Source organism: Protopterus annectens, chromosome 10.part0 (assembly GCF_019279795.1).
Source record: "Protopterus annectens isolate FY-2018-M chromosome 10.part0, PAN1.0, whole genome shotgun sequence".
NCBI classification, from domain to species: Eukaryota; Metazoa; Chordata; order Ceratodontiformes; family Protopteridae; genus Protopterus; species Protopterus annectens.
This window is the reverse complement of record NC_056744.1, coordinates 1,579,833,240-1,579,857,058: the sequence shown is the minus strand read 5'-3', so window position 1 is coordinate 1,579,857,058 and position 23,819 is coordinate 1,579,833,240. Positions and strand designations below refer to the sequence as shown.

The 23,819-nt window shown below is 47.7% G+C and overlaps 1 protein-coding gene across 1 annotated transcript in view; it reads right to left on the bottom strand.

Annotated features, from left to right (window-relative positions):
- The window catches only part of SETD1A (SET domain containing 1A, histone lysine methyltransferase), a 1,410,167-nt gene that overhangs the window by 614,174 nt on the left and 772,174 nt on the right, over nucleotides 1-23,819 (bottom strand). The window contains exon 9 of the mRNA XM_044086230.1: nucleotides 16,772-17,194. Within this exon, the coding sequence (XP_043942165.1) occupies nucleotides 16,772-17,194 (423 nt within the window). The remainder of the gene's footprint in view (nucleotides 1-16,771; nucleotides 17,195-23,819) is intronic.

The following is a 23,819-nucleotide window of genomic DNA, read 5'->3' as shown; positions in this document are numbered from 1 at the left end:
ATTTCTGTAGCTGCTGGTTCTCGCAGATGGGGTGGTACATCTGGGAGTTTTTCTTTGGAATGGGGTGGATAGAAATGGGATTTTGTAACCTCTGGTAACAACGCTTTTACCCAATTGTCTGAAGAAAGGTTTTGCCAGGCCTGAGGGTATAAAGCTAAGCGCCCCCCAACTGCCTCCAGAGCAGGACAGTCGGGCCTCCTCTCAGGAGTGCTGAAAAGGTTTGCCAGGGAGGTTATCCCTGTCACCTTGGTTTTATGGACCCCTCTGCCGCCAGGGCGGCGTCTTCCACCTCTGCCCCCTCTGCCTCTAGAGGGGCATCACCCTGTGTGTCTGGAAAGATCTTTGGGGTTTTGAAACCACATTTTCCCACCACGTTGCCCTTTGGGGTACGGTCTGGAAGGGTGGAAAACGGACTCCGACAGCAGACAGAGTCTTTCCCTCCTGTTCACACCGGGTAAGGGTCTCCTTTACTTTAGGGCCAAAAAGTGTGGCTCCATCAAATGGGGCGTTAGTAAAGGAAGACTTGAAGGCTTCCGCAAACGAACATAAGCGCATCCAGGATTGCCTACGAAGAGCAATCGCTGAAGCCGCTGCCCTACTCGATCCTTCGGCTGCATAGGATATCAGCCTCATGGACGAGTTCACAATGGACGTAAGGGTGTTGAGATGCGCTGTAACTTTCTCTGAGACAGCAGCATCTGTAGCACCCTGGAGGGTATCTCCCAACTCTTTGACTAGATCCCTCTGTAAACGTGTAAAATGGGTCAAATAGTTCAGGGAACACATAGAAAGCCGCTGAACTGAAAATGCGCTTCCCGTATCTGTCCATGGTCCTAGAATCTTTATTAGGCGGATGGACAGATGAGGAAGACTCAGACATCTCCTTTTTCGTGGCCGCTGCCACCACCATGGCGTCTACCGGAACTCCTTTGGTAAGGTAAGCTTTGTCCTGTGGTGCCGTGATGTACTTATTTGGCTTCCTAGGGACAGGTTCCACCGTGTCAGGAGTCTCCCACGCCCTTCGAGCAATCAATTCCATTAACTCATCAAAGGGCGGAGTGACCCAGGAGGAGGAAGGACGGGCACCAAATGCCTTCAGCAAAATTGACTCATCCTCAGAAGGGGGGAGGGCTTGCCAGTCACCTCTCTGTTTAAGGATCTCCAAGATGTCAGCAAAAGAGACATCCTCTGAAGGTGACTTAGGGGACCCTTCTGACTCATCTAAGTCAGTATCAGATGTCAAGGATTCTTGTTGAGAATCCAAGTGTCTCCTCTTACACAGTCTTTTCCTAGGAACTTCTTCGTGGGGAGCATCCGAAGAAGCCTCCGAGGAAGAGGGGGCACCCTCCAGGGGTGGCTGAGACACTGGTGCCCGACGCTTGGACGTGGCCGTGGGTGCAGAGGAGGATAGCGGTCCTTTGCGGGGAGGAGAAGCTGTACCTGCTGATGTGGTTGTCTGGGTAGACAACACCTTCCTCATGAGGTCGAAGGCCCCGGGTCCCGAGACGAGGTATCTCCCGGTTCGAAGAAATGGGAAGAATCCCCGAAACAGGAACCGAAGGCACCGACCCCGAGGACGGAACCGAATCGATCCGTGCCGAGGCTCCGAGAGGGAGAGTCGGAAACGAAACATCGGTCCGACTCTCGGTCCCGGAACCAAGGACAGACCTTCGGGCCCGAGACTCCGGTACCGGATCGGATGGAGTCGAGGTAAACGGTGCCGACCGAGAAAAAGACGGTTCTGGCACCGAGGGCTCCACAATCATCAGGTCCGCTTCTTCCGGCTCCGAAGACAGAACAGGTCTCGGAGGAGGAACAGATGGAGATAGTGGCAGGCCTTCAAGTCTCGACATCAACTGAGAGGAGACCGAAATAAGCTTGGACAGGGCCGTATGCTCCATAAGTTTCTGCACCACACGGTCCACGTCGGTGTCGGAAAGGGCTCTAGAAGAACGAGTCGAAGGGATCGAAGACGGAGCCGACCTCAACAGAGTCGGTGGGGAGCTCCGTCACGGTTCCAAGACTCGAGGCTCGGAAACTGCCAACAGTTGAACACTCGGCCCAAGTCTGTGGAACCGGTGATCTAACTAGACTCGAAGAGCTCGGAGCCGATGACTTTGGCTCCGGCGCCTTCGACTTCAAGACTTGGATGCCTGGTCTGAAGCATCCAAAGCCTCCTGGAAAGAGGGTTTCAGCAATCCTCTATCCATCAGTTTCCTGCGCCTATCTGTCATGACCCTCCCACTAAAAGAGTGACAAATAGAGCAGTCCTCTTGTAAGTGGAGAGGGCCAAGACAGTAGACACAGGAACTGTGGTTGTCTGTGACCGACATTTTTTGGCCACACTGACAACGTTTAAAACCAGATTTCATCCTTTCAGACATATTAACAAGAACACAGTCCAGTCCAGTAAAAAGTCCAATCCAGTAAAAATGTCAAATCCGGGTAAAAGTCTGTTTGATAAGCTAAAAACAAGACTACACAAGTTTTTAGTCAAATAAGTCGAATCCGAAGTCTAATCCAGTAATAAAGGGCCAAAAGGCAAGACTACAAAAATTTTAGTCACTAGTCCAAGAAGGGGTAGGCCCCGAAAAACTCTACTCGAAAGTTAACAAGTTAACTTATTATAAGTATAGAGAATTCCTGCACTCACACACCTACTCTCTACTAAGCAACTAGAATTTAAAGAAACTTTTCTGAAAATAGAACAGAATAGATAAAATATCTTATCTGAACAGCCCCGAGCTAGTCTCCAGCGATGCGTACTGCAGCAGCGGCAAACTAGATCTGAGGTAAAGGCAGAGGGGGATTGTGGGTATTAGATGTCCTCGAGCTTCTTCTCGATGCAGAGCTTGCAGTCGGCCGGCACGGAGCCGAGGATCGGCTCCGAACCCATGTGTAAGAACAAAGGCGAGATTGAACACTCTCACATTATATATTTACACACAGCAAGGATACTAAGTTAAATACCTTTATCCAGATCCAGTCCATAAAGTTCACATTAGGGCTGCCCAATGTGAGGTCTACCTCTGATACAGACGTCACTCAAATAGTCACAAAGATGTGTCAAATTCTTTGGGTTGCTATACAAAGTGGATAGTACAGTTGTGTAAAATCTTACCATAACAGTAGACGTCCTTCTCCTCACTGTTGCAGTATTCATTATAATACAGATCCCCTGCAAGGGCGGCCCAACATATGGCCAATACACCAAAGCCTTTAGGTTGTTTGAAGATGCTCCGTACGTCACACGTGTGCTCCTCACGTAGCATAGGGCATGAAGGTGATGCCTGGATGTACCATCCCCAGAAATGAGAGCCCTAGTAGGAACACCAGTCCATGGAGTAGAGAAGTAATTTGTACATCCCAAAGAGAAATGGACCAGGGGGAGGAAAGAGGGAGCGAATACTGCAACACTGAAGAGGATATCTACCATTATGGTAAGATTTTGCACAACTGTACTATGTCCTTCCATTTCACTGCTGCAGTATTCTTTACAACAGGCAGAGTGCCAAAGCTCAGAAAGAAGACCGGGAGGAGGAAGGACCAGCAGAGCTCTCTAGGAAGCCATGAAGGATGTCCCTAACAAAACCAGCTCTAGCTCTGGAAATAACATCGAAATTGTTGTGCTCAATAAATGTATGCACAGTAGTCCAGGTAGCTACCTCAAAAACACAGTACCCAAATCCTTGAAAAAAGTACCAGAAGCAGCCAGAGTTCTAGTAGAATGAGCCTGAAGAGAAGGAAGGCTCTCACCATGAAAGGAATAACAAAAACTAATTGCTTTAGAAATCCCAGAAGAAATAGTTTGCTTAGATATAGCCAGTCCTAAGGACTTAAGATGAAAGGAAACAAAAAGCTGATCCGATTTATGAAAAAGTCTTAGCCTTATCCAAATAAAATCTGAATTATCTATGCACATCCACCATGTGCAGCACCTTCTCACTGGCAGAGTGGAAAAGGGAAAAAGGTGAACAAATGACTAGATTGATTCAGGGACAACTCATTTCCCACCATGGGCATAAAAGGATTAGTACAAAGGGACACCCTGTCTTTATGAAAGGCCAAAAAAAAAGAAGTTATGTTTTTACCATAAAGTTCCATCTGTGTTGTCGATCTTCATTCATTCTTGACAGTTGGGTCTATTCCATCCTTGAACAGACACTGCAGTTGTAACAAGCTCGTGCCGGCCAGAAACTCTACAACTAAGGCTACCCACAGTGCCTCTCTTCTCTTCCCTTCAGATCGCGTTTGCCCGTAAAAATAAAAAGCGGAAGCTTTGTCTGAGCAACTGCCCCTACTACAGAACCAGGACTAGTTCCGAGCCTCCAGGAGTCTTTGGAGGGCGTAGGAGGGTGGGATGTCATGAATGATCGACAACACAGATGGAACGTCTTTATCTGATGTTGTCAATCTTCACTCATTCATGACAGTTGGGACAGAGTCCCTACCTACTTTATGCCCCGGGAGGCCCTATGGAAGGATATTCCTGAGCACCAGAGGTTCATAGGTAGGTACTAGGCTATTGGCCCTAGGGCCTATACACGCCTAGCCAAAAAGATACCCTGGCTTTCGCCACCCAAAAAATTATTTTCCTTTGCCCCTGTCAATCAGAACCACAGAAGTGATCCCCGGGGTGAATTTCCTATTACCCATCCAATCATCAAGATTTTTCTTGAAGAGTGCTAATGAGGAGCTCTGTCTGACATAGATAGTCTGTTCCAGAGTATGGGAAGTCTCTGGGACAGGAACCTATCCCTCCAGCATGTTCTGTTTATTGTGGTGACAAGGTTTAGGTCATACATAGTGCCAAAGGATGCTCTTCCCCTGGAGAACATAATTCACTTGTAATGCATGATAAAGGTATGATGGGTACCAAAGTAGCTCCTGTGCAAATGTCATCCATGGAGGCTCTAGAATGAAAGGCCACTGAAGTGAAAACTGATCTGGTAGAATGAGCCCTGACTTTAGTTGATGGACTCATTTTATTTTGTTGATAAAAATAAAGATGATGCAATCTCTCAACCATTTTGACAAAGTGACTTTGGAAACTGGTTTGCCTAGTCGAGGATCTGAAAAGGATAGGAACAGTTGGTCTGATTTTCTGAATGATTTAGTTCTGTCTAAATAAAAATGTAACTGTCTGTGTACATCCAACAAATGCAAACAATATTCTCCTTTGAAAAAATTTGGGAAGAAAACTAGCAGGTCAACAGATTGGTTAATATTGGAGTCTGAGACAACTTTGGGTAGAAAGAAGGGGTTAGTCCTAAAGGATACTCTCTCTCTCTATAAAAAGTGATGTATGGGCACTTTACACACAAGGCCTGCAATTCTGATATTCTCCTGGCTGAAGTGATGGCTACCAGAAATAAGGTCTTCCAAGACAAAAATTTTATATCACAGGTGGCTGCTGGCTCAAACTCCAAGGTTCAATGGGTTCTTTAAAAGTTGGCTTTAAATGCATAGCTCCCTTTAGGAAGGTTTTGCAAAGGTGGTGAGATATCAAGGAAAAACCATTAAAGCCATTATGGAAATATGAAATAGCCGCTAAGTGGACTCTGATAGTAGAAGATGAGGCTCTTGATTGGAGTAAAGTTGACAAATATTTAAACACTTTATTAATCAGGGCTGAAATGGGTCAGTTCCTGACCACAACACAAATCGGTTCCATTTACTAAGATAAAGTTTCCTGGTGGACGGTTTATGGGAAGCCAGACTTATCTTTTGTACTTGAGAAGATAGATTATTCTGGCTGGCAATTACCAGAAGTGGAGGTACCAAGCAGTCAGCTTGAGACTTGGTAGGTTGGGATGGACCAGGCCCTGCGGATGAGACAGCAGTCCTGGAGTTGGGTCTAGAATCCACAGACGAACTAGGTGAGGCCAAAGAAAGGGGAACCAGACTTGACGGGGCCAATAAGGTGCAATCAAGACCACTTTGCTTCTCAGCCGTTGCGCTTTCTTCAAAAAACAGGGTATTATGGGGAAAAGGAGGACAGGCATAAAGCAGTCCCAGGGCACAATCATGCAGAACAGCATCTCTTGGGGACTCCCCCTGAGGGGGGATTAGAACAAAGAAGCTGCTGCATTTGTGGTTCATGGGAGATGCAAACAGATCCCAGCAAAGCTAACCCCAATGACGAAAAACTCCATCACTACTATGGGATTGAGAGACCACTATTGAGAGACCACTAGTGAGGCAGGAGAATGCATCTGCTCAGTTTGTCTGCAATCATGCTGGAATTCCCGGGAATGTGCATTGCTATCAGAAAGCAGTTGGAGGCGATCGCCCACTGCCATACTCTCAGGGCTTCCCAACATAACAGACAGGATTTGGTTCCTCCCTGTTTGTTGATGTACCAGACAGACATGTCTGACTGGATAGCAATTATCCCCAACAGAAGGGCAGACTGGAATGCTTGCAACTCTAATGCATCACTCTCAGTTCTAGGATGTTGATATGCAAATTGCCCTCTAAGGTGGACCAAGTGCTTTGGACTGTCTTTCCCTATAAATGTCCTCCCACCCCATTAGGGATGCATCCGTGGTCACTACGGCCTTGGGTTGAGGGGGAGAAAAAGGGCGACTCCATAACTCCTCTTCTGGCTTCATCCACCAATTCAGATCCTGCTTGCAACGATATGTCATGCGAATTGGATAAGACATGGGGTGTGTTAACAGACCACTGTGATGCTAGGAGCCACTGAAGCAGCCTCATGGAATCTCACCAGGGGAACTAGGGTGATTGTCGCTGCCATTAACCCTAGTAGCTGTAAGACTAAGCCAGCTGGGACTATGTGTTGAGAGAGTATCACTTGGAGCTGTGACCTTAACCTTTGTAATCTGTGAAGAGGTAAAGCAACCACACAAGATCTTGTATCAAATGTCACTCCGATGAATTCTAAGCTTTGAGTGGGTGCCAGTGTTGACTTCTCTTTGTTTACTGAAATGCCTAAGAACTCTGTCAGCTCTAGAGTGTAGTTTAAGGCGTAAAGCAGTAGATGCCTGGCGGGGGTGGGTAAGGAGCCCATCTTCTAAATATGGAAACACCCGGAATCCTTGCAGTCTCAGGGGGCTGTGCTGTGGTGAGACCAAAGGGCAGCACGCAAAATTGGTAATGACTGGCTCCCAGATGGAAGAGGAGAGATCTTCTCGAGCGCTTGTCCATTTTTATGTGGTAATACGCATCCTGAAGATCTACAGAGCACATCCAATCGTCTTTCTCCAGACAAGGAAGGATAGACTGAACCATGACCATCTGGAATTTTGTCTGTCTGACAAACTTGTTCAAGATACTGAGGTCTAGAATTGGCCTCCAGCCCCTGTCTTTTTGGCACTAAAAAGAATCCTGAGTAAAATCCGGATCCAACTTGGTCTGGGGTGACTGTCTGGATGACTCTTTTCGAGCAGCTTTTGAATTTCTTGAGCTGCTGCGTCCCTCTAACTGGTGGAATGTCAGGGATTCGCCTTTGCGGCCTTGGATGAAGATCAAAGGGGATATGGCAACCTCTGGTAATTATTGTCTGTACCCAGGAATCTGATGTTATTGAATGCCAGGCTAAGTGGTGCAGAGAGAACCTTCCCCCGCCTGCCTCCAGAGGCAAGCAATTGGGCTGCTCCTCAGGACCGCTGACAGGGCTGCCCAGAGAAAGAATCCCTGGAGCCATGGTTATGTGGGCTCCCTCTGCCACAGGAGGGGTGTATTCCTGATGAGTTCCCCCCTCTGCCCAGAGGACAAAACTTGACACGTGTCCCGAAAAGACCCTTGGGACTTCCTGAACTACATCTTTCCACTCCTCTGATTCCTGAAATAGGGTCGCTGAGCAGTGGAAAAATATATGGCCACAGCAGAAAGAGTCTTTCCATCCTTTTCACACCTGGCTAATGTCTCTTTTACATTTTTGGGAAAAGCGAGGAAGCATCAACGGGAGCATTGTAGAAGGAAGACTTGAAGGGGTCCGCAAAGTCACACAAGCGCATCCAAGCATGCAGTCTCATGACAACCCCTGCACCTGCTGCTTTGGCTGCCCATTCTGTTGTATGCACAATCAACAGCATGGACGAGTTAGAGATGGACTCTTGGGTCGCAAGCTGGGAGGCAACCTTATTGCATACCTCGTCAGACACTGCTCCTGCTACAGTTCCTGAGAATTCAGTGATCAGTTCCCTTTGAAGACAGCTGAAATGTGCCAAATAATTCAATGACCGTATGGCAAAGGTCGTTGAAGTATAAACCCGCTTCCTTAATCTGTCCAAAACCAGAGACTCTCGGTTTGGAGGATGGACAGTATGCCTCTCCTCTGCAAGTTCCTTCTTAGTGGCCACCACCACCACAGCATCTACCGCTAAACCCTTGGACCAGTAGGGTTGATCCTCGCGGGGGGGGGGGGGCATATTTTGTCAGGTCTCTGGAGAATTGGCTCAATAGTGTCAGGGGCCTTCCAAGCACGCTGCATGATGAGCTTGATTAACTCATCTGCAGGTGGGCTCACCCAGGAAGTAGGTCAGGCACAGAACGCCTGCAAGAAGACAGATTCCTTGGAGGAATGGTTGGTGGGCTTCCAGTCACTCCACTACTTTAAGACTTCTAGGGTGTCTCCAAAGGAGACATCTTCAAGGGCAACTGCGGAGACCCTTCCCCTTCATCATAATCTGTATCCTCAGGTCAGAGATTCTTCTGGAGAATCAACGTGCTTCCTTTTGCAGAATCTCTTACGGGGTGACTCATCAGGGGGAGGTCTGAGGAGAACTCCAAAGAGTGCGTACCCTGTGGTAGGGTGTCTTGCTGCTCCAGTGCATGCTGCTCCAGTGTAGTAGATTGTGACAGCTGACCAGAGGACACACAGATAGGGCATTCCGATGTCGAGGGTGCCAACTGTGAGCCTGCTGAGGTGTATGCTCTCTCCATAATCTGAAAGGCAGGCCCATCTGAAGACAGACGGGAGCCTGGAACCAAGATGGACAACCTCGGAACTGGGGTCATACCCTGCTCCAACGAGCCCACCTTCAGAGAAGGAGCCGAGAGACAACTCAGAGCAGTCAAAGCAAAAGGAACCGTAGATGGAGCCATGGAAAAAAAATCGGTGCCGTACTAAGGATTGAGCCGGCAGCCAAGTCACGGTCTTGTGGGTCGGCTCCAACTGAGCCAAGGTCCACAAAGTGGGTTCCGGAACCACTGAGATTCACCATCAGTACTGAAGAAGTTGGCACCAGGAGATGCATTGGTGTGGAGGGCTCCAAATCCTGTGGGGAGGTTGAAGGAGGAAGATAAGTTGGAGTCTGTGGAGGAAAAACCTTGGCTCCGGGTGGGAAGGAGGGCCTAGATGGGGTTGGAATACATCTGGACACCAAGAGCTGATTCACCAATCTAACTACATCAAAGTTCCGAAAGGCTCCTGATGGAACGAATGGACATCCCCAAGGGAGATTCTGGACGATCAATAAAGGCACTGAGATGATGACCAACAAATGGGTCAATGGATGGGGAATATCAAGTCCTGGCTAGGGATTCGAACCTCGGCACAATGGTCGGATGACCCAAAGCTTGTATTTGTGGGGGGGGGGGGTGACCAGAAACTTATTGGTGCCAACAGGGTCTGAGGTACCATGGTAACTTTAATTGGTTCCATGAGAATAGGCGGCACTGTGGAAGGGGTCACAGGCTCCAGTGCCAAGATGGTTGTCTGTGCCAATTTCAACTGTTTTGATTTCAGTTCTGTGGAAACTTGGCCTTTGGAAGATTTTGGCTCCGGAGAATGAGACGATGCTGGAAATGAGTGGCTCCTCTTTTTCGCTTCTTTTCTACCAGGTTTTGACACCCCCGCCTCAGACAAAGGCCTCTGAAAAGGTTTTTTTTTTTTTTTTTAACAACCCCTTTAGGATCAATTTGTTTCGACGCTCTGCAAGGGTCCAGGCACTAAAACCCTTACAGAGTTTGCACAAAGGCTGGATTTCTAAGTGGGGCATCCCCACACAATAAATGCAGGAAAGATGCCCATCAGAGTTGGGCATCTTCCTGCTACATTTCTCACACTGCTTGAATCCAGTTGTACCTTTTTTCTCAGCCATTTTTAAGGCAAATCACAAAAATAACACACACACACACACACACACACACACACACACACACACACACACACAAAACAGTAGTGAAATAACAGAGCAAGTTACAGGGTTTTTTTTGGAAGGTATCAACAATGGTAGCAAAAGAAATACACAGAAAGGTAAGGAGTGAAAGAATAACAACAATGCTATTTAAGAGTTACCTGAGGTAAGAGGGAAGAGAAGAGCCTACACAAACTATGGTAAAGATGAAATACCAAATAAGCAGCACTCACGCACTAATTTAGTGATAAGGTATAAAGCGACTAGGAAATACTAAAAAGAGAACCATAAGAGAAAAATATTAAGAAATATACAGAAAAATAAAACGCTTAGCTTGAGAGCATGGCCTGATGAGTCTTGAAACACTACGTGGCAAATGAGATTTGAAGGGAAGAGAGGCACTATGGGTAGCCTTAGCGTGAGAGTTTCTGGCTGGCACATGCTTGTTACAATGGCAGAGTTGGTTCCGAGGAGAGAACCGAAACCCAAATGTCATTCCCAAATGTCATGAATGAATGAAGAATGACATCAGACAGAAGGACAAGCCATAAGGGCTTGAAGCTCAGACACCAGTCTGGCAGAAGTAAGAGCTGACAAATGTACAGTCTTCCAAGAGCAATGCTGCAATGAAGCTGAAGGTGCAGGCTCAAAAGAAGCCTGGGTCAAGTATTCTAAGACAAAGCTAAGAATCCAGGGAGGAGGAACAGGCATTCTGAGAGGCCTAATATGAAGGATGCTTTTAAGAAATTGTTTAGCTACAAATCTAGAAGATAAAGGAAGTGGATAAAGACAGACAAGCAGAGACAGCTGAAAAATGGGCCTTAACAGAAGAGTAACCCAACCCACATTGAGCTGATCACACAGATAAAGAACCAAATGAACACCCACAGAAATTGGTGTCTTTTTAGTAACCTGAATCCAAACAGAAAACCTCTTCCATTTGGAATAGTAGGATTTCCTAGTACTGCGTTTTCTGGCCTCCTGCAGGACCCCTAAGCACGTTCTCAGAAAAAAGGTGTCAATGTGGAATCTAAATCCCATCACCCACATTGTCAGCTGAAGAGTGGACAAATGGGAATGGATGAGAGATCCCTTGTCTTGTGTGAGTAGGTCCACTCTGTGAGGTAACTTGCGATGATTGTCCTTGGCTAAATGCAGAAGAGGGAACCAATTCTGTCTTGGCTAAAAGGGAATCACCAACAAGAATTTGGGAGCATCATGTTGAATTCTGCACAGGACTTTCAAATGAGAGGAAGGAGAGGGAAAGCACAGAGAAACATCTCCTTTAAAGAAAAAGAAAGGGCATCCACCTTCCAAGCCAGAGGACCTGGGACTCTGGCACAAACTAGAGGAAGTTGTCTGTTCAGAGGGGAGGCAAAAAGATCTATTTGAGGAGTACCCCACTGGTGGACAATGTCCTGATACACATCCCTGTGAAGCATCCACTCATGGGATTGAGTTATGGGACCTGCTCAGAGTGTCTACCAAAATGTTTTTACCTGTGGCAAATTACTTGAAGAGTTGCTTGATAGTGGATAGCAAGTTCCCACACTAGACACAAAGAAGATAAGAACCTGTCCCAATTTGTTTTCTGACATACATCACTGTGGTATTGTCTATAAAAACCTTGAGAGGACATGGACAGAAGAGAGGATGAAAAGTCTGAACAGCCAGCAGAAGAGGTCTCATCTTTGACACTGATGTGTTCTTTCTGTTACGTGGCGACCAGACACCCTGTAACTTTACGGAGCCAAAAAGTGCTTCCCATCCCATGTCTAAAGCATCCGTGAACAGCTCCTAAGAGGGAAAAGGAGGATGAAAAGGGAGCTCTGGATTGAGAGTCAACTGCTGAATCCACTACTGAAGTTCCTGCTTGAGACACGGCAGAAGAGGAGCTACAAATTCAAGGGGATGAGAATATGTTGGAGCCAACTTGACTTCAGAAACCACTGAAACTTTCTCATGTGGAATATGGCAAAAGGGAGCACAGAAATGGTGGAAACCATGAACCCCAGAACTCTCAAACTTCCCTGGCTGTTACTGAAGCAAGAGGAAGAAGGGAATGAAAAAAAGGAAGTGAGTTATGGCCTTGGGAGGAGGCAGGGATGCCAGCACAGGCACAGTCTGGATCCTGCACCCCAGAAAGGTATGATCCTGAGGAGTCAGAAATGACTTTTTGATATTTATAGTGAAACCCAGATTCTGCAGAAGGTAAACTGCAAAATGGACATTTGGCAACAAGGAAGTCGTCCAAGTAGAGAAAGACTTGGATCCTCCCTTAGCCTGCAAAAAGCAATCACAGGAACAAGGCATTTGGTTAAAACACTTGGGGCAGTAGAAAGGCCAAAGGGCAAAACAGAGAACTGAAATTGCCAGGAAGCAACAAAGAAATGTAAACATTTTCTTAAAAAAGTGATAAATTGGGATATGAAAATAAGCATCCCTGAGGTCTAGACACCACATAAACCTGAGGAAGCAGAAGAGGGAACCAAGTCTGAAGGAATAACATTTGAAAAGAGGGGACCCTCAGAAATGTGTTTAGATGAGAGAGGACTAGAATTGGTCTCCTAGTACTCTCTTTCCCGGGCACCAGAAATATTCTGGAAAACAACCCCTTGCCCTTTGGAAAACTGGAACTTCCTGAATAGTTCCCAGAGTCAAGAGATCCCAAAGCACCCCTTGAAAGAATGATAGTTGGTTCCTGAGGGGGCTGAGGAACTCCTATAAAAGGTGGAGATTTCGAGGCCATGCAATACCCCTGGCGGACAATGGACAGGACCCAGGAGTCCTGAGTAATAGAGAGAGGGAAAGATGAACAGTAAGAGCAATGTGGCTGGGAACAGGACAGTCAGACAGCAACTGGTTTATCAGCAAAAGGAGACTTCTAGGGCACAGACGTTCGAGTAGCTTTAGCAGTAGGAGCCTGCTTCCCACCTTTCTTACCACTGGGGGATAGGGCAAGACTGCCTACGAACAAAGGTTGGCTTACTGGTGTAATTTCTTTGAAATTTAGGCACAGGACCAGCATGTTTAAGTTCTGTAATTCTTGCCCTTATCCTGAAAAGACAAACCAGCAACAGCTTCACCAAACAAGTTTATTATCCAGAGGAGCATCCTTACCTTAGCCTTATTATCATCAGGCAATGTCTGAAGCCAAAGCCAAGAATATCTCATCACTGGGTCTATATTATGTGATCGAAGAAGCTTATTTCGAACACAGTAATCAACACATATACAACGAACATTGTAAACCGCGAACGGCCATGTCCTCAAATTTTTTCCTCATGAAAAAAATTCAGCTGACAGTTATCGGGAATTGCTCTTTTCTTCAATGTAGAGCGATCTCGAAGTTGGTATATTTAGTTAGGGGGGTATGGGGGGCACACAGCCTCCCACATCGGGGGGGGGGTGGGATGAAGCCCCCCCACTTACTTAGTTTTAAAGTTTATTTTTACGGCCATGTGAACTCCCCCCGCCCCCGAGAGAAAAAAAATTTGAGGATGTGGCCGTTCGCGGTTTACAGCGTTCGCTGTATATGTGTCAATTATTACGTGTTCAAAGAAGAGATTCTTCAATTACATAATATAGACCCCTCATCACAGACCCAAAGGCAATAGCCACAGAGGAAGCATCTGCTGCATCATAACTACACTTAGTGGAATGATGAGCCATCTGGGAGGAAGTCCCTAACAGGGAGAGAGCAGAAGTCTTTCCTTCAGAGTCTGCGAGATCAGAAATTACCTGATGGGCCTGGGAAAGAAGAGCCAACATGTACCTGATTCATACAGGTTTGATAACTTACAGCCCTAAAAGCGAAGGCAGCAGAGCTATAAACCCTCTTACCTAACCTTTCCACAGTTCTGCTATCTTTATCGGAAAGTAGCAACTTAGAAGATGGCAACTAAGATGGCTTCTCAGACGCGACAGACATCAGATCATCAGCAGAAGGGCACCTATCTAGAAATGTACAGTCCTCAGACACCCTATAAAACCTATCAGGTTTCTTAAAGACAGGAGGCTGGGAATCAGGAGCCTTAGAAACATTGGAATAAGCATCCAACAAAGCAGCCAAAACAAAAAGAAGAGCAGAAGGGCTGGGACAGTCCATTTGCAGGAGCTCATAATACCTCTTCTGTACCTCAGAAAGAGAAGCACAATCCCATTTAAAAAAAATTCCATCACTCTGGAGATCGTGTCCCCAAAAGAAATTTCCTCGAAAGGAGTGTCAGGACTAGTAGATTCCCTCTTCTTTAGACTATGGGTCTGAGGAAGAGGAATCTTGAGATGAGTAAGCAAGGGACTCCTCATCTAAATCCAACTCTTCCTCCTCAGAGGAATCCTGTTCTCGGAGTCTTTTAAGGGGAGTCGATGATCAACGGGGAGCTGGAATAGAGACTCCCTGAGGAGATTCTAAAACCATCAATGCATTAAATAACCCGAGTGAAAGCCTGCCATTCACTCTGCATGTCCTTAGGACCTGGATTAATATGCTTAGTCTTCTGCTTTTTCAAGGGGATGTCTACCTTATAGAACTTAAAAGACTCAGACCCTGGACGGTATTCAATAACGGTAGCTGGGACGACTTCTCTGGCCAAAATTTGAGGAACACCTCTAAGTCCCACATAAGGTATTCAATAACGGTAGCTGGGACGACTTCTCTGGCCAAAATTTGGGGAACACCTCTAAGTCCCACATAAACAATCAGCTGCAGTTCCCCCTGAACATCTGGAGTGGAAATTTGCAAGGCCTCCAATGACGTGCTCAAGGTTGGATCCAGGCCGGCCTCTAAAATGTACGCGGCAAAAGAGTCCAACGATGGAGCTGGGCGAGCTTCCAGGCTTACATTTGGCTGGGGAGAGAAGTCTTGCGGTGTCTGAACAGCAGAACAATCCATCCTTGATTTCTTGGTTGTCTTCTTCACGTATGGCTGCCCCTCGGAGCGAGAAGTTACTTCTATTGTGTCTTTAGCTAAAATGTTACAATGCTGATTCTCCAAATATTAGGCCAAAAAAGACAGCAGACTATAGAGGGTCTTAGGAGCAAAGGCCTGACAAACTGAACAGGACATATGGTCATGGGAAGTGCCAAGATAAACAAGCATGGCTCATGATGGTCTTTATGTGGAATCCATCTCCCACACTGGCATTTACCTTCTTGAATGACATGAAACCCCACATGCAACAAAAAGAAAAATATATAAAACCCCCCAACAGGGCACTTATCTGAAACGGCTTGGTGAACCAGCAACGAACAGGCATTCAGACTGACAATCAAGAGATGGTGTTCAGACTGATGGCAAAGAAGTTGTGAGGATGGCACGTCCGGACATCACCTTTATGCCCCACCTACACGAGAAGCATACGTGTATGTATGGCATACCTTTAAGCAACCTAAAGGCTTTGGTATACGGGTTGGACGTTGGGCCACCCTACTGTAATGAATACTGAAACAATGAAATGGAAGGACATCCGGTGCAATGTTTGACACTTGTGGTCTTGGCATACAGCATAATTATTCCACTAGACAGAAAATTCATAAAAAAGAAATTGGTTTAGAAATCTGAAACCAGAAGAAATGAATCAAATGCCAATATCTAGGTACATATGCCTCCTTAATGCATGTCTTAAAACCATCCGTATTTAGAGATACACCAAAAGGAAACCTGTCTGATGGATGGACTCAGGCTAAACATCAACAAGCATACTGGATGGACTCGGAGTGAACATTTCACTGTGCTAAAATAAGGAAAATTCACACTTGTATGCTGGCAGTCAAATAGCACCTGGAAATTACAATAGCAGTAACTCTCCTTACAAAACTGATAATAAATGGTTTCCTCTAATGATGTTTTCAGACCTCTACTCAGGTGACGCGTATGACCACACATGGTCTTCATCATGTAATAATGACAGCGTTCACTGGCGATTAATACTATCAAATCCAGTCAGCATGTTTTGAGAAGATGACTGAACAAGAAAGGAAAAACCTGAACCTTGTCTGAGGATTGAATCCAGGACTCCTGACATGCCATGCTATTGTCACTGCCACTGGACCAACAAGGATTTCTGAATAGGTGAAAATGATTTTACCCACAAAAACAGTTCTCCCTTCAACTGTGAAACCACTACAATGGTGATTTTGAATAGGAAAACATCTAATGCAGTATAAAAAAAACAAAACAAAAATACATGAACCTAGTACTGTATTAGCAAATGAACAGGAAAGGAAAATACTGACCATGTCTGGGGATTGAACTCAGTTACCCTCCACATTCCATGTGGTTCTCACCACTGGTTGGGCAACTGGTTTCTGCCGAGAGGAATTTCTCCCGTCAGCTAGGAAACAACCATAACAGTGATTCTGAACATACAAGCATCCAATACAGTACAGATCATGAATCTAGCACTGTTCTAGAAAATTAACAAAAAAGGAAAACTATGACCCCTGTCTGGGGAGAAGCTGCTCAATGAACGGAGCTTTTGATAAAACTAAGAGCATCCTTTTACATCCATGCAACATACAAAAGTGTGCATGTGTGTGTGTATATATATATACATATATATACATATATATACATACACACACACACACACACACACACACACACACACACACGCCCATCTGACACCTTTGTTGTTATTTACAGAAAGACAGATTTTGCTTACTAAGTTCCTGCTGTTCTTCTTTGAGCACTTCTGATTCATGGAGCATAGGCTGGACTTTAACTTCCTCAGTTTCAACGGTCTTTACCAAACCCTCGCTGGCTACCCCCATTGATTCGCTATCCTTTCCTGGTGTCTCAGCATCTTTGTTGACCACTATGCCGTCCTTCTCTGCCACAATATTATCTTTCTCCTCTGCTTCAATGTCCTTTCCTGCCTCTTCTGTAAGGCAGCTATCCATGGTCAAGTCATCTACTGTATCAGTAGTCTCTTCAGCAGTCTCCTCTTGACTTTCCTCTGCAGCCACTTCCTCCTCCTCCTCTTCATCAGAACTTGAAGAGGAACAGCTTTCAGATTCAGATGTAGATGCACTATCTTCTTCTGATTCAGCTTCTGGTTTGGATGATGCTTCACTTGCAATTTCATCTGTGTGAAAAAAAGCATTTACAAATTAAGTGTGTACATATACATATATATATATATATATATTTATAGTAATCTGGACTCTATCAAATAATTTAGTGAATAAAAAGATCACATAAGTAAGAAAAAATATCAACATCTACTTAATGTTGACAGGAGAAGTGCTAACTTATGACAGGGCCCACATCTGAGGGAGAATCTGAGTAGCTGCCTGTATGCAGAAATAAACACACGACTCTAAGTCAGTGAATTAGTTAAATGGGGCAGCACCTCAGATTAGAAAATCAAGGGGAATGGCAGTAAGAAAATTGGAATGGAATCAGCTCTGTAATGCAGAGGGAAAAAACCCTGATTAAAGTTCGGCTGACCAAGGTTCAGTTAAGTGGTCCAGGCTCTGCAGGAATCAGGTGGGAAGGGAAGATACAAAGCATTACCAGCTCACCTCTTCCTGAGAGGTGGAAATAAGAAGTTATGTACTCACCATAACGTTCCATCTGAGTAGGTAAACTTCATTTGTCAGCAACCTATGGGTCTTCAGATTCATATCGGATCCGAGCCGGCAGTTTCCAACAGCATAGATCTGAGCTCCAAGCCCCTCCCCTACCCATAATCCCCTGCCAACCCTACCTGACCTCAGATCGAGTTTGCCCACAGCTAGATAAGCATACAAACAATCACCCACAAAACTAGCTACCTACCCTTGCCATAAGGAAGGTAACATCTCGAACATCCGAAGGTCGGGGGTCGGTTGCTGACAAATGAAGTTTACCTACTCAGATGAAACATTATGGTGAGTACATAACTTCTTAATCTGAAGTAGTTAACTTAATTTGTGCATCAACCTATGGGACAGAGTCCCCAGCTACCTAAATCTTGGGCGCTCCTCAAGGAAGGATATTCCGGAACACTGCAGAGCCAAAGGATGCTCTCCCTCTGGAGACAATATCCAGCTTGTAGTGATTAATGAAGGTATGAGATGAAGCCCATGTTGCTGCTGAGCAGATATCATCCAATGAGAGTCTAGAACGAAAGATCGCGAAGGTAGAGATAGACCGGGCGGAGTGGGCATGGACTCCTAGAGGTGTGGGCCCGACCAGTACTTTCATATGCCAACAGAATACACTGAGAAATTCATCTGGACAATGTGACTTTAGAAACAGCCTTTCCTAAGTTAAATTTGGCAAAGGAAATGAACAACTGATCTGATTGCCTATGACCAGCTGTTCTGTGTAAATAAAAGCGCAGCTGTCTGTGCACATCCAACTAATGTAACTTATATTGCCCTTTGTTCTGGTAGTTGGGAAAAAAAAATGGTAGGTTAATGGACCGATTAATATTCGATTCGGATGCAATTTTTGGAAGAAAGGAAGGATTAGTCCTGAGGTAGACTCTGTCTTTGTGGAAGGACAAATAAGGTGGTTTTGCACAAAGGGCTTGAAGTTCGGAAACCCTTTGAGCTGAGGTGATAACTACAAGAAAGGCAGTTTTCCATGATAAAAATTTTAGATCTACTGAAGCTGCAGGTTCAAAGGGGGGGGGGGGGGGGCTGTAAGTGCCTGCAATACCAAAGTTAAGTCCAAAGGAGGGACTGCTACCTTCACCGGGGGTCTGAGTAAGAAAGTACCCTTCAGAAAGGCCTTGCATAACTTAGAGGAGATCAACGGTCCAAGGTCACTTCCTACGTGGTAGTGAGAGATAGCTGCCAAATGAACCTTGACTGTAGAGGAGCTGGCTCCCTGATCGAAGAGTCCTGATAGGAAATCTAACACCACAGGCAACGGAGCTGTGAAAATATCTAGATCTCTGTGCTCTGCCCAAATAGAAAAACGTTTCTATTTGCTATCATAGACCTTTCTGGTGGATGGCTTATGCGCCGCCACCAGAATAGCTTTGACCTGGGAAGAGATACCGGGAGTCCTAGCTAACCTTGGAACTGGATCAACCAAGCCGTGAGCTTGAGGTTGTCCAGGTTCGGGGTCGGAAGATCCAATGGATGGGATATGAGATCCGGAATGGGATCCAGAATCCAGGGAGGATTCACTAGGTGAGACCAAAGATACGGGAACCAAGCCTGGCGAGGCCAGAATGGGGCAATGAGGATTATCTTGTTCTGCAACAGACTGGCTTTCTGTAGAAACTTCAACATCAGCGGAAGAGGAGGATAAGCATATAAAGGAGACCGGGGGGCCAAGCATGCACCAGAGCGTCTCGTGGGGATTCCCCGGGTGGGGGAATTAGAGCGAAGTAGTCGTTGCATTTCGCATTTGAAGGACAGGCGAAAAGATCGCAACAAGGTTGACCCCAAGTGGAGAATATCTGCTTCGTTACTTCTGGGTTCAGAGACCACTTGTACGGCGAGAGGATGGTGCGACTCAACTTGTCTGCTAAAATGTTGGACCGTCCAGGAATGTGTGTCGCTATGAGAAAGCGGTTGGTGGAAATCACCCATTCCCACAATCTCATAGCCTCTCGACAAAGGGGATAAGACCTGGTTCCTCCCTGTTTGTTGATGTACCAGACCACTGCCATGTTGTCCATCTGGATTGCGATCGTTCCTACGGAAAGAAGGCTCTGTAGTGCTTGCAACGCCAAAAGCACTGCCCTCATCTCTAGGACATTGAGATGCAGAGAGGTCTCCGTGCTGTTCCACGTGCCTTGGACTGTACTGCCCGCACAATGCCCCCCCACTCCACCCGAGGCAAGAGGCATCCGTGGTCACTGTGGTTAGGGGAAGGGACATAGAAAAGGGGCGCCCCTTCTGGAGGTCCGGGGATTGGAGCCACCATAAGAGGGCCTTCCTGCAAACCCTGCTGAGGGGAATAGGGTGGTACAGGGGGAATTGCAGAAAAGACCACTGAACTTGGAGAGTCCATTGCAGGACTCTCATGTTCAGACGCGCCATCGGCAATAGGTTGATGGTGGCGCCATTGAACCCAAAGCCCTCAGGACCAATTCCGCCGGGGGTGCCTGGGGTAGGAGGATGGCCCGCACATGGAGTCTTAAAGTCCGCACTCTGTCTGGAGTTAAGAGGGCTAGATGCCTGTTTGTGTCCAATCTGGTTGGAGAAAGGGAAGATTTCTCTATGTTGATAGTGATCCCCAGCCGGGTCGCTAGGTGAAGAAAGGAGTTTCTGGCTGCGCAGAGTAGATGCCTTGTGGGGGCGGTCAGGAGCCAGTCGTCCAGGTATGGGAAAACCTGAATGCCCTGCAGTCGCAGGTGGGCCGCTATCACCAACAGAACTTTGGTGTACACCCTGGGGGCTGTGGTGAGACCAAAGGGAAGGGCCCTGAATTGGTAATGGCCGACTCCTAGCCAAAAGCGGAGAAACCTCCTGGATCGTCTGTCCATCAAAATGTGGTAGTACGCAACTTTGAGGTCTATACAGCACATCCAGTTGTTCTCCCGCAGGAGGGGGAGAATGGATTGAAGCATGACCATCCGGAACTTTTCCTAGGTTACTGACAGGTTCAAGAGGGATAGGTTGAGGATCGGTCTGAAGTCCCCCGTCTTTTCTGGCACCAAGAAGAACCTGGAGTAAAAGCCTGATCCATACTGGTCTGAGGGGATGTGCTGGATGGCTCTTTTTTCTAGCAGCCGCTGGATTTCCGCAGCTGCGGCCTCCCTCTGCTCGGGTGGGACGTCGGGGAGGAGTCTGGGATTGCGAGGGAAATGAGAGATTGGGATATGGTAATCTCTGGATATGATGTGAAGCACCCAGCGGTCGGTCGTGATGGACTCCCCAAGCTGCTAGGTGCCTCGAGAAGCGCCCACCCCCCCCCCCGACTGCCTCCAGAGTGGAGCAGTCGGGTAACCCTTCAGGGCTGTTGCGTGGGCCGGTCAGAGAACGGTTCTCTGGACCCAAAGTTCTTTGGGCCCCCTCTGCCTCTAGGGCGGCGTCCACCCTGTCCTCCTCTGCTGCGGAAGGACTGGGGGTCCGAAGCGAAACACGGCTGTTGCGACATCCGGAACCACATCTTCTTCTGTCCCTTTTGGATCTTGGAAAAGGACCTCTGGGGAGCAGAGAAGCGGACTCCGATGGCAGACAACGTCTTACTGTCCTTCTCCTCTGGACCAAGGTATCGCGTATGGTTTTGCCAAAGAGGGCAGAACCATCGAAAAGGGCATTAGCGAAAGACGCCTTAAAGGGTTCCGTGAAATCACAGTGGCGGAGCCAGGCCTGTCGCCTCATAACGCCTGCTCCACTAGCTCTAGTGGCCCCTTCTGTGGCATGGGACAGTAGCCGCATAGAGGTGTTCGAAATAGACCTAAGAGTGGCCATTCGGGAAGAGTACAATTGTTTGTCCTTAGCCGACATGGACTCCAGGGGCGATGCGGCGTACTCTTTGATAAGGTCTCGCTGCAGTCGTATGACATGTGCCATGTAGTTCAGTGACCTCAATGAGAAGGTAGCTGAACTAAAAACCCGCTTCCCTAAGTGATCCATTGACCGAGACTCCTTGTCTGGAGGATGGACCGAGGGACTCTCCTGGGCTAATTCCCTTTTAGTGGCTGCTGCCACCAACATGGCATCTACAAGGGTTCCCTTACTCCAGTGTGATCTGTCGAAGGGTGGACTGAGTATTTTATCAGGTCTTTTTGGGACTGTCTCCACAGTGTCCGGCTCCTTCCACGCCCTGATAGTGATCAGATCTACCAGGGGGTCAGCTGGAGGGGACACCCAAGAGGTAGACGGGCCTGCTTCAAATGCCTCCAGGGACACAGATTCGTCCGAGGTAGGCTGTGGGGCAGACCACCCCCCCTAATCCTGAGCATCTCCATGATGTCTCCAAATGAGACGTCCTCGGGGGGGGGGGTGATCTTGGGGAACCTTCCCCTTCCTCCAAATCTGTGTCCTCTGTCAAGGACTCAGGGGATTCCAAGTGCCTCCTCTTGCACTTGCGCTTGTGAGGAACCTCCTCGGCGGGGCTGTCCGAGGAGACCTCACCAGCAAACATCATGTTCCAACGGAACGACCTGGGACGTCGGAGCAGGCTGTCCCTGGGACTGGCTGATGGAAGTCGGACCCATTTGAAATGGAGTGCAGGGTGGAGCCGTAGCCAAGGCCGGGGGTCTGGAATCCCTCAACAGGATGGTCTCCACTACGTCGAATGCTGAAGGAGAGCCGCTCTCTCTGGGATATGAGAGCAGACCCTCCCTCGGATCCGATGGGCGGATCGGGGCCGGAGCCGACGCGGTCGGATCCGAAGGTCCAGTATGCTCCAACCTGGGCAGAGCCGAAGGCACACTGAAACCCTCGGATCTGAAGCTCAGCTCTCGGCTCCGAGACTTCGGATTCGAAGAAAAGGGACCCAACAGACTCGGGGGCATTGTCGGCGCCGAAGTACCCGATACTGTCGGAGCAAACACTCCCCCTGGCGTGACGCTACCCGGTTCCGAAGACTCTGAACCCGGGAAGCGGGTCGGAGAAGGAGCAATCGGGGCAAAAAATGGGGTCGAGCTCCCCCCCAGAGGGGGGGGGGGCAGGAGCACTCCCATCTGCAGCTGGGCCTGGAGGAATCTTCTCATCATCCGGTCCAAGTCTGCGTCTGTCAGACTTTGGGTGGATCTGGATGAGGCCACCGAGGCGGGACGGGAGTGCCGCCTTGATGACCTCGACGGGGGCCGGGCCTCCTCCTCCTCCAGTGAAAAACAAGGAGACCAGAGCAGAGTGGGGGGGAAGGCTCGGAAGTCCTGGAGGGAGAAGACCGCTTAGCTGGCGGGGCCGATGAAGAGGCCTCGGCCCGCCGTTGGTGGTGCTTCTCCTTCCGCTTCTCTTTCCTGGACTCCCTATCCTCCTGGCCCGAAGCGGGAGGTTGAGTCCCGGCCAGGGGAAGGGAGGCAGGAGTGGCAGTAGCCGTGGCAGGAGCCACCGTGGGACCAGAGGCCGAAGTGGAGTCCGGGGGCAGCAGTCCCACCAGAACTAGCTTAGTCCTCCGGTCCTTAAGTGCCCTGGGGTTGAATGCCGCACATATGGAGCAACCTGAAGACAGGTGTCCAACCCCAAGGCACAACACACACCGAGTGTGGCCATCCGCCAGGGATAGCTTATGACCACACTCGATACACTTGGAGAAAACAGCTTTTGGGGCCTCCGACATACTGAAAGAAAACACACACGCTAGGCTCCAACACAGCACACTCCCTAACGCACTAACGAGGGTGGGGAAGGAAAACTATCAAGAAGATTAACAGACTGGTTAAAAACTAATGAGGGACCTGTACACAACACACGCACACTAAAAATTACAGAAAAAAGGAGAGAAAAACAGTAACATTTTCTCACAAAAAACGCTAAAGCCTGGAACTCAGTGATCGAGCTGCTGGATGAAACCACGGCAAACTAGATCTGAGGTCAGGTAGGGTTGGCAGGGGATTATGGATAGGGGGAGGAGCTTGGAGATTGGATATATGCTGTTGGAAACTGCCGGCTCGGATCTGATAAGGAGTTGATGCACAAATGAAGTTAACTACTTCAGATTGGTTGTTTCTATTAGGGCTCTAATATCCATCAAGTGACACCTGTGAAGATTGGAGACACAACAGGAGTAATTTATATACAAGGGTGACAATGTAGTCTGGGGGCTGCATCAAATGCATGTATGACATATATACCCCATCAGCATGACAC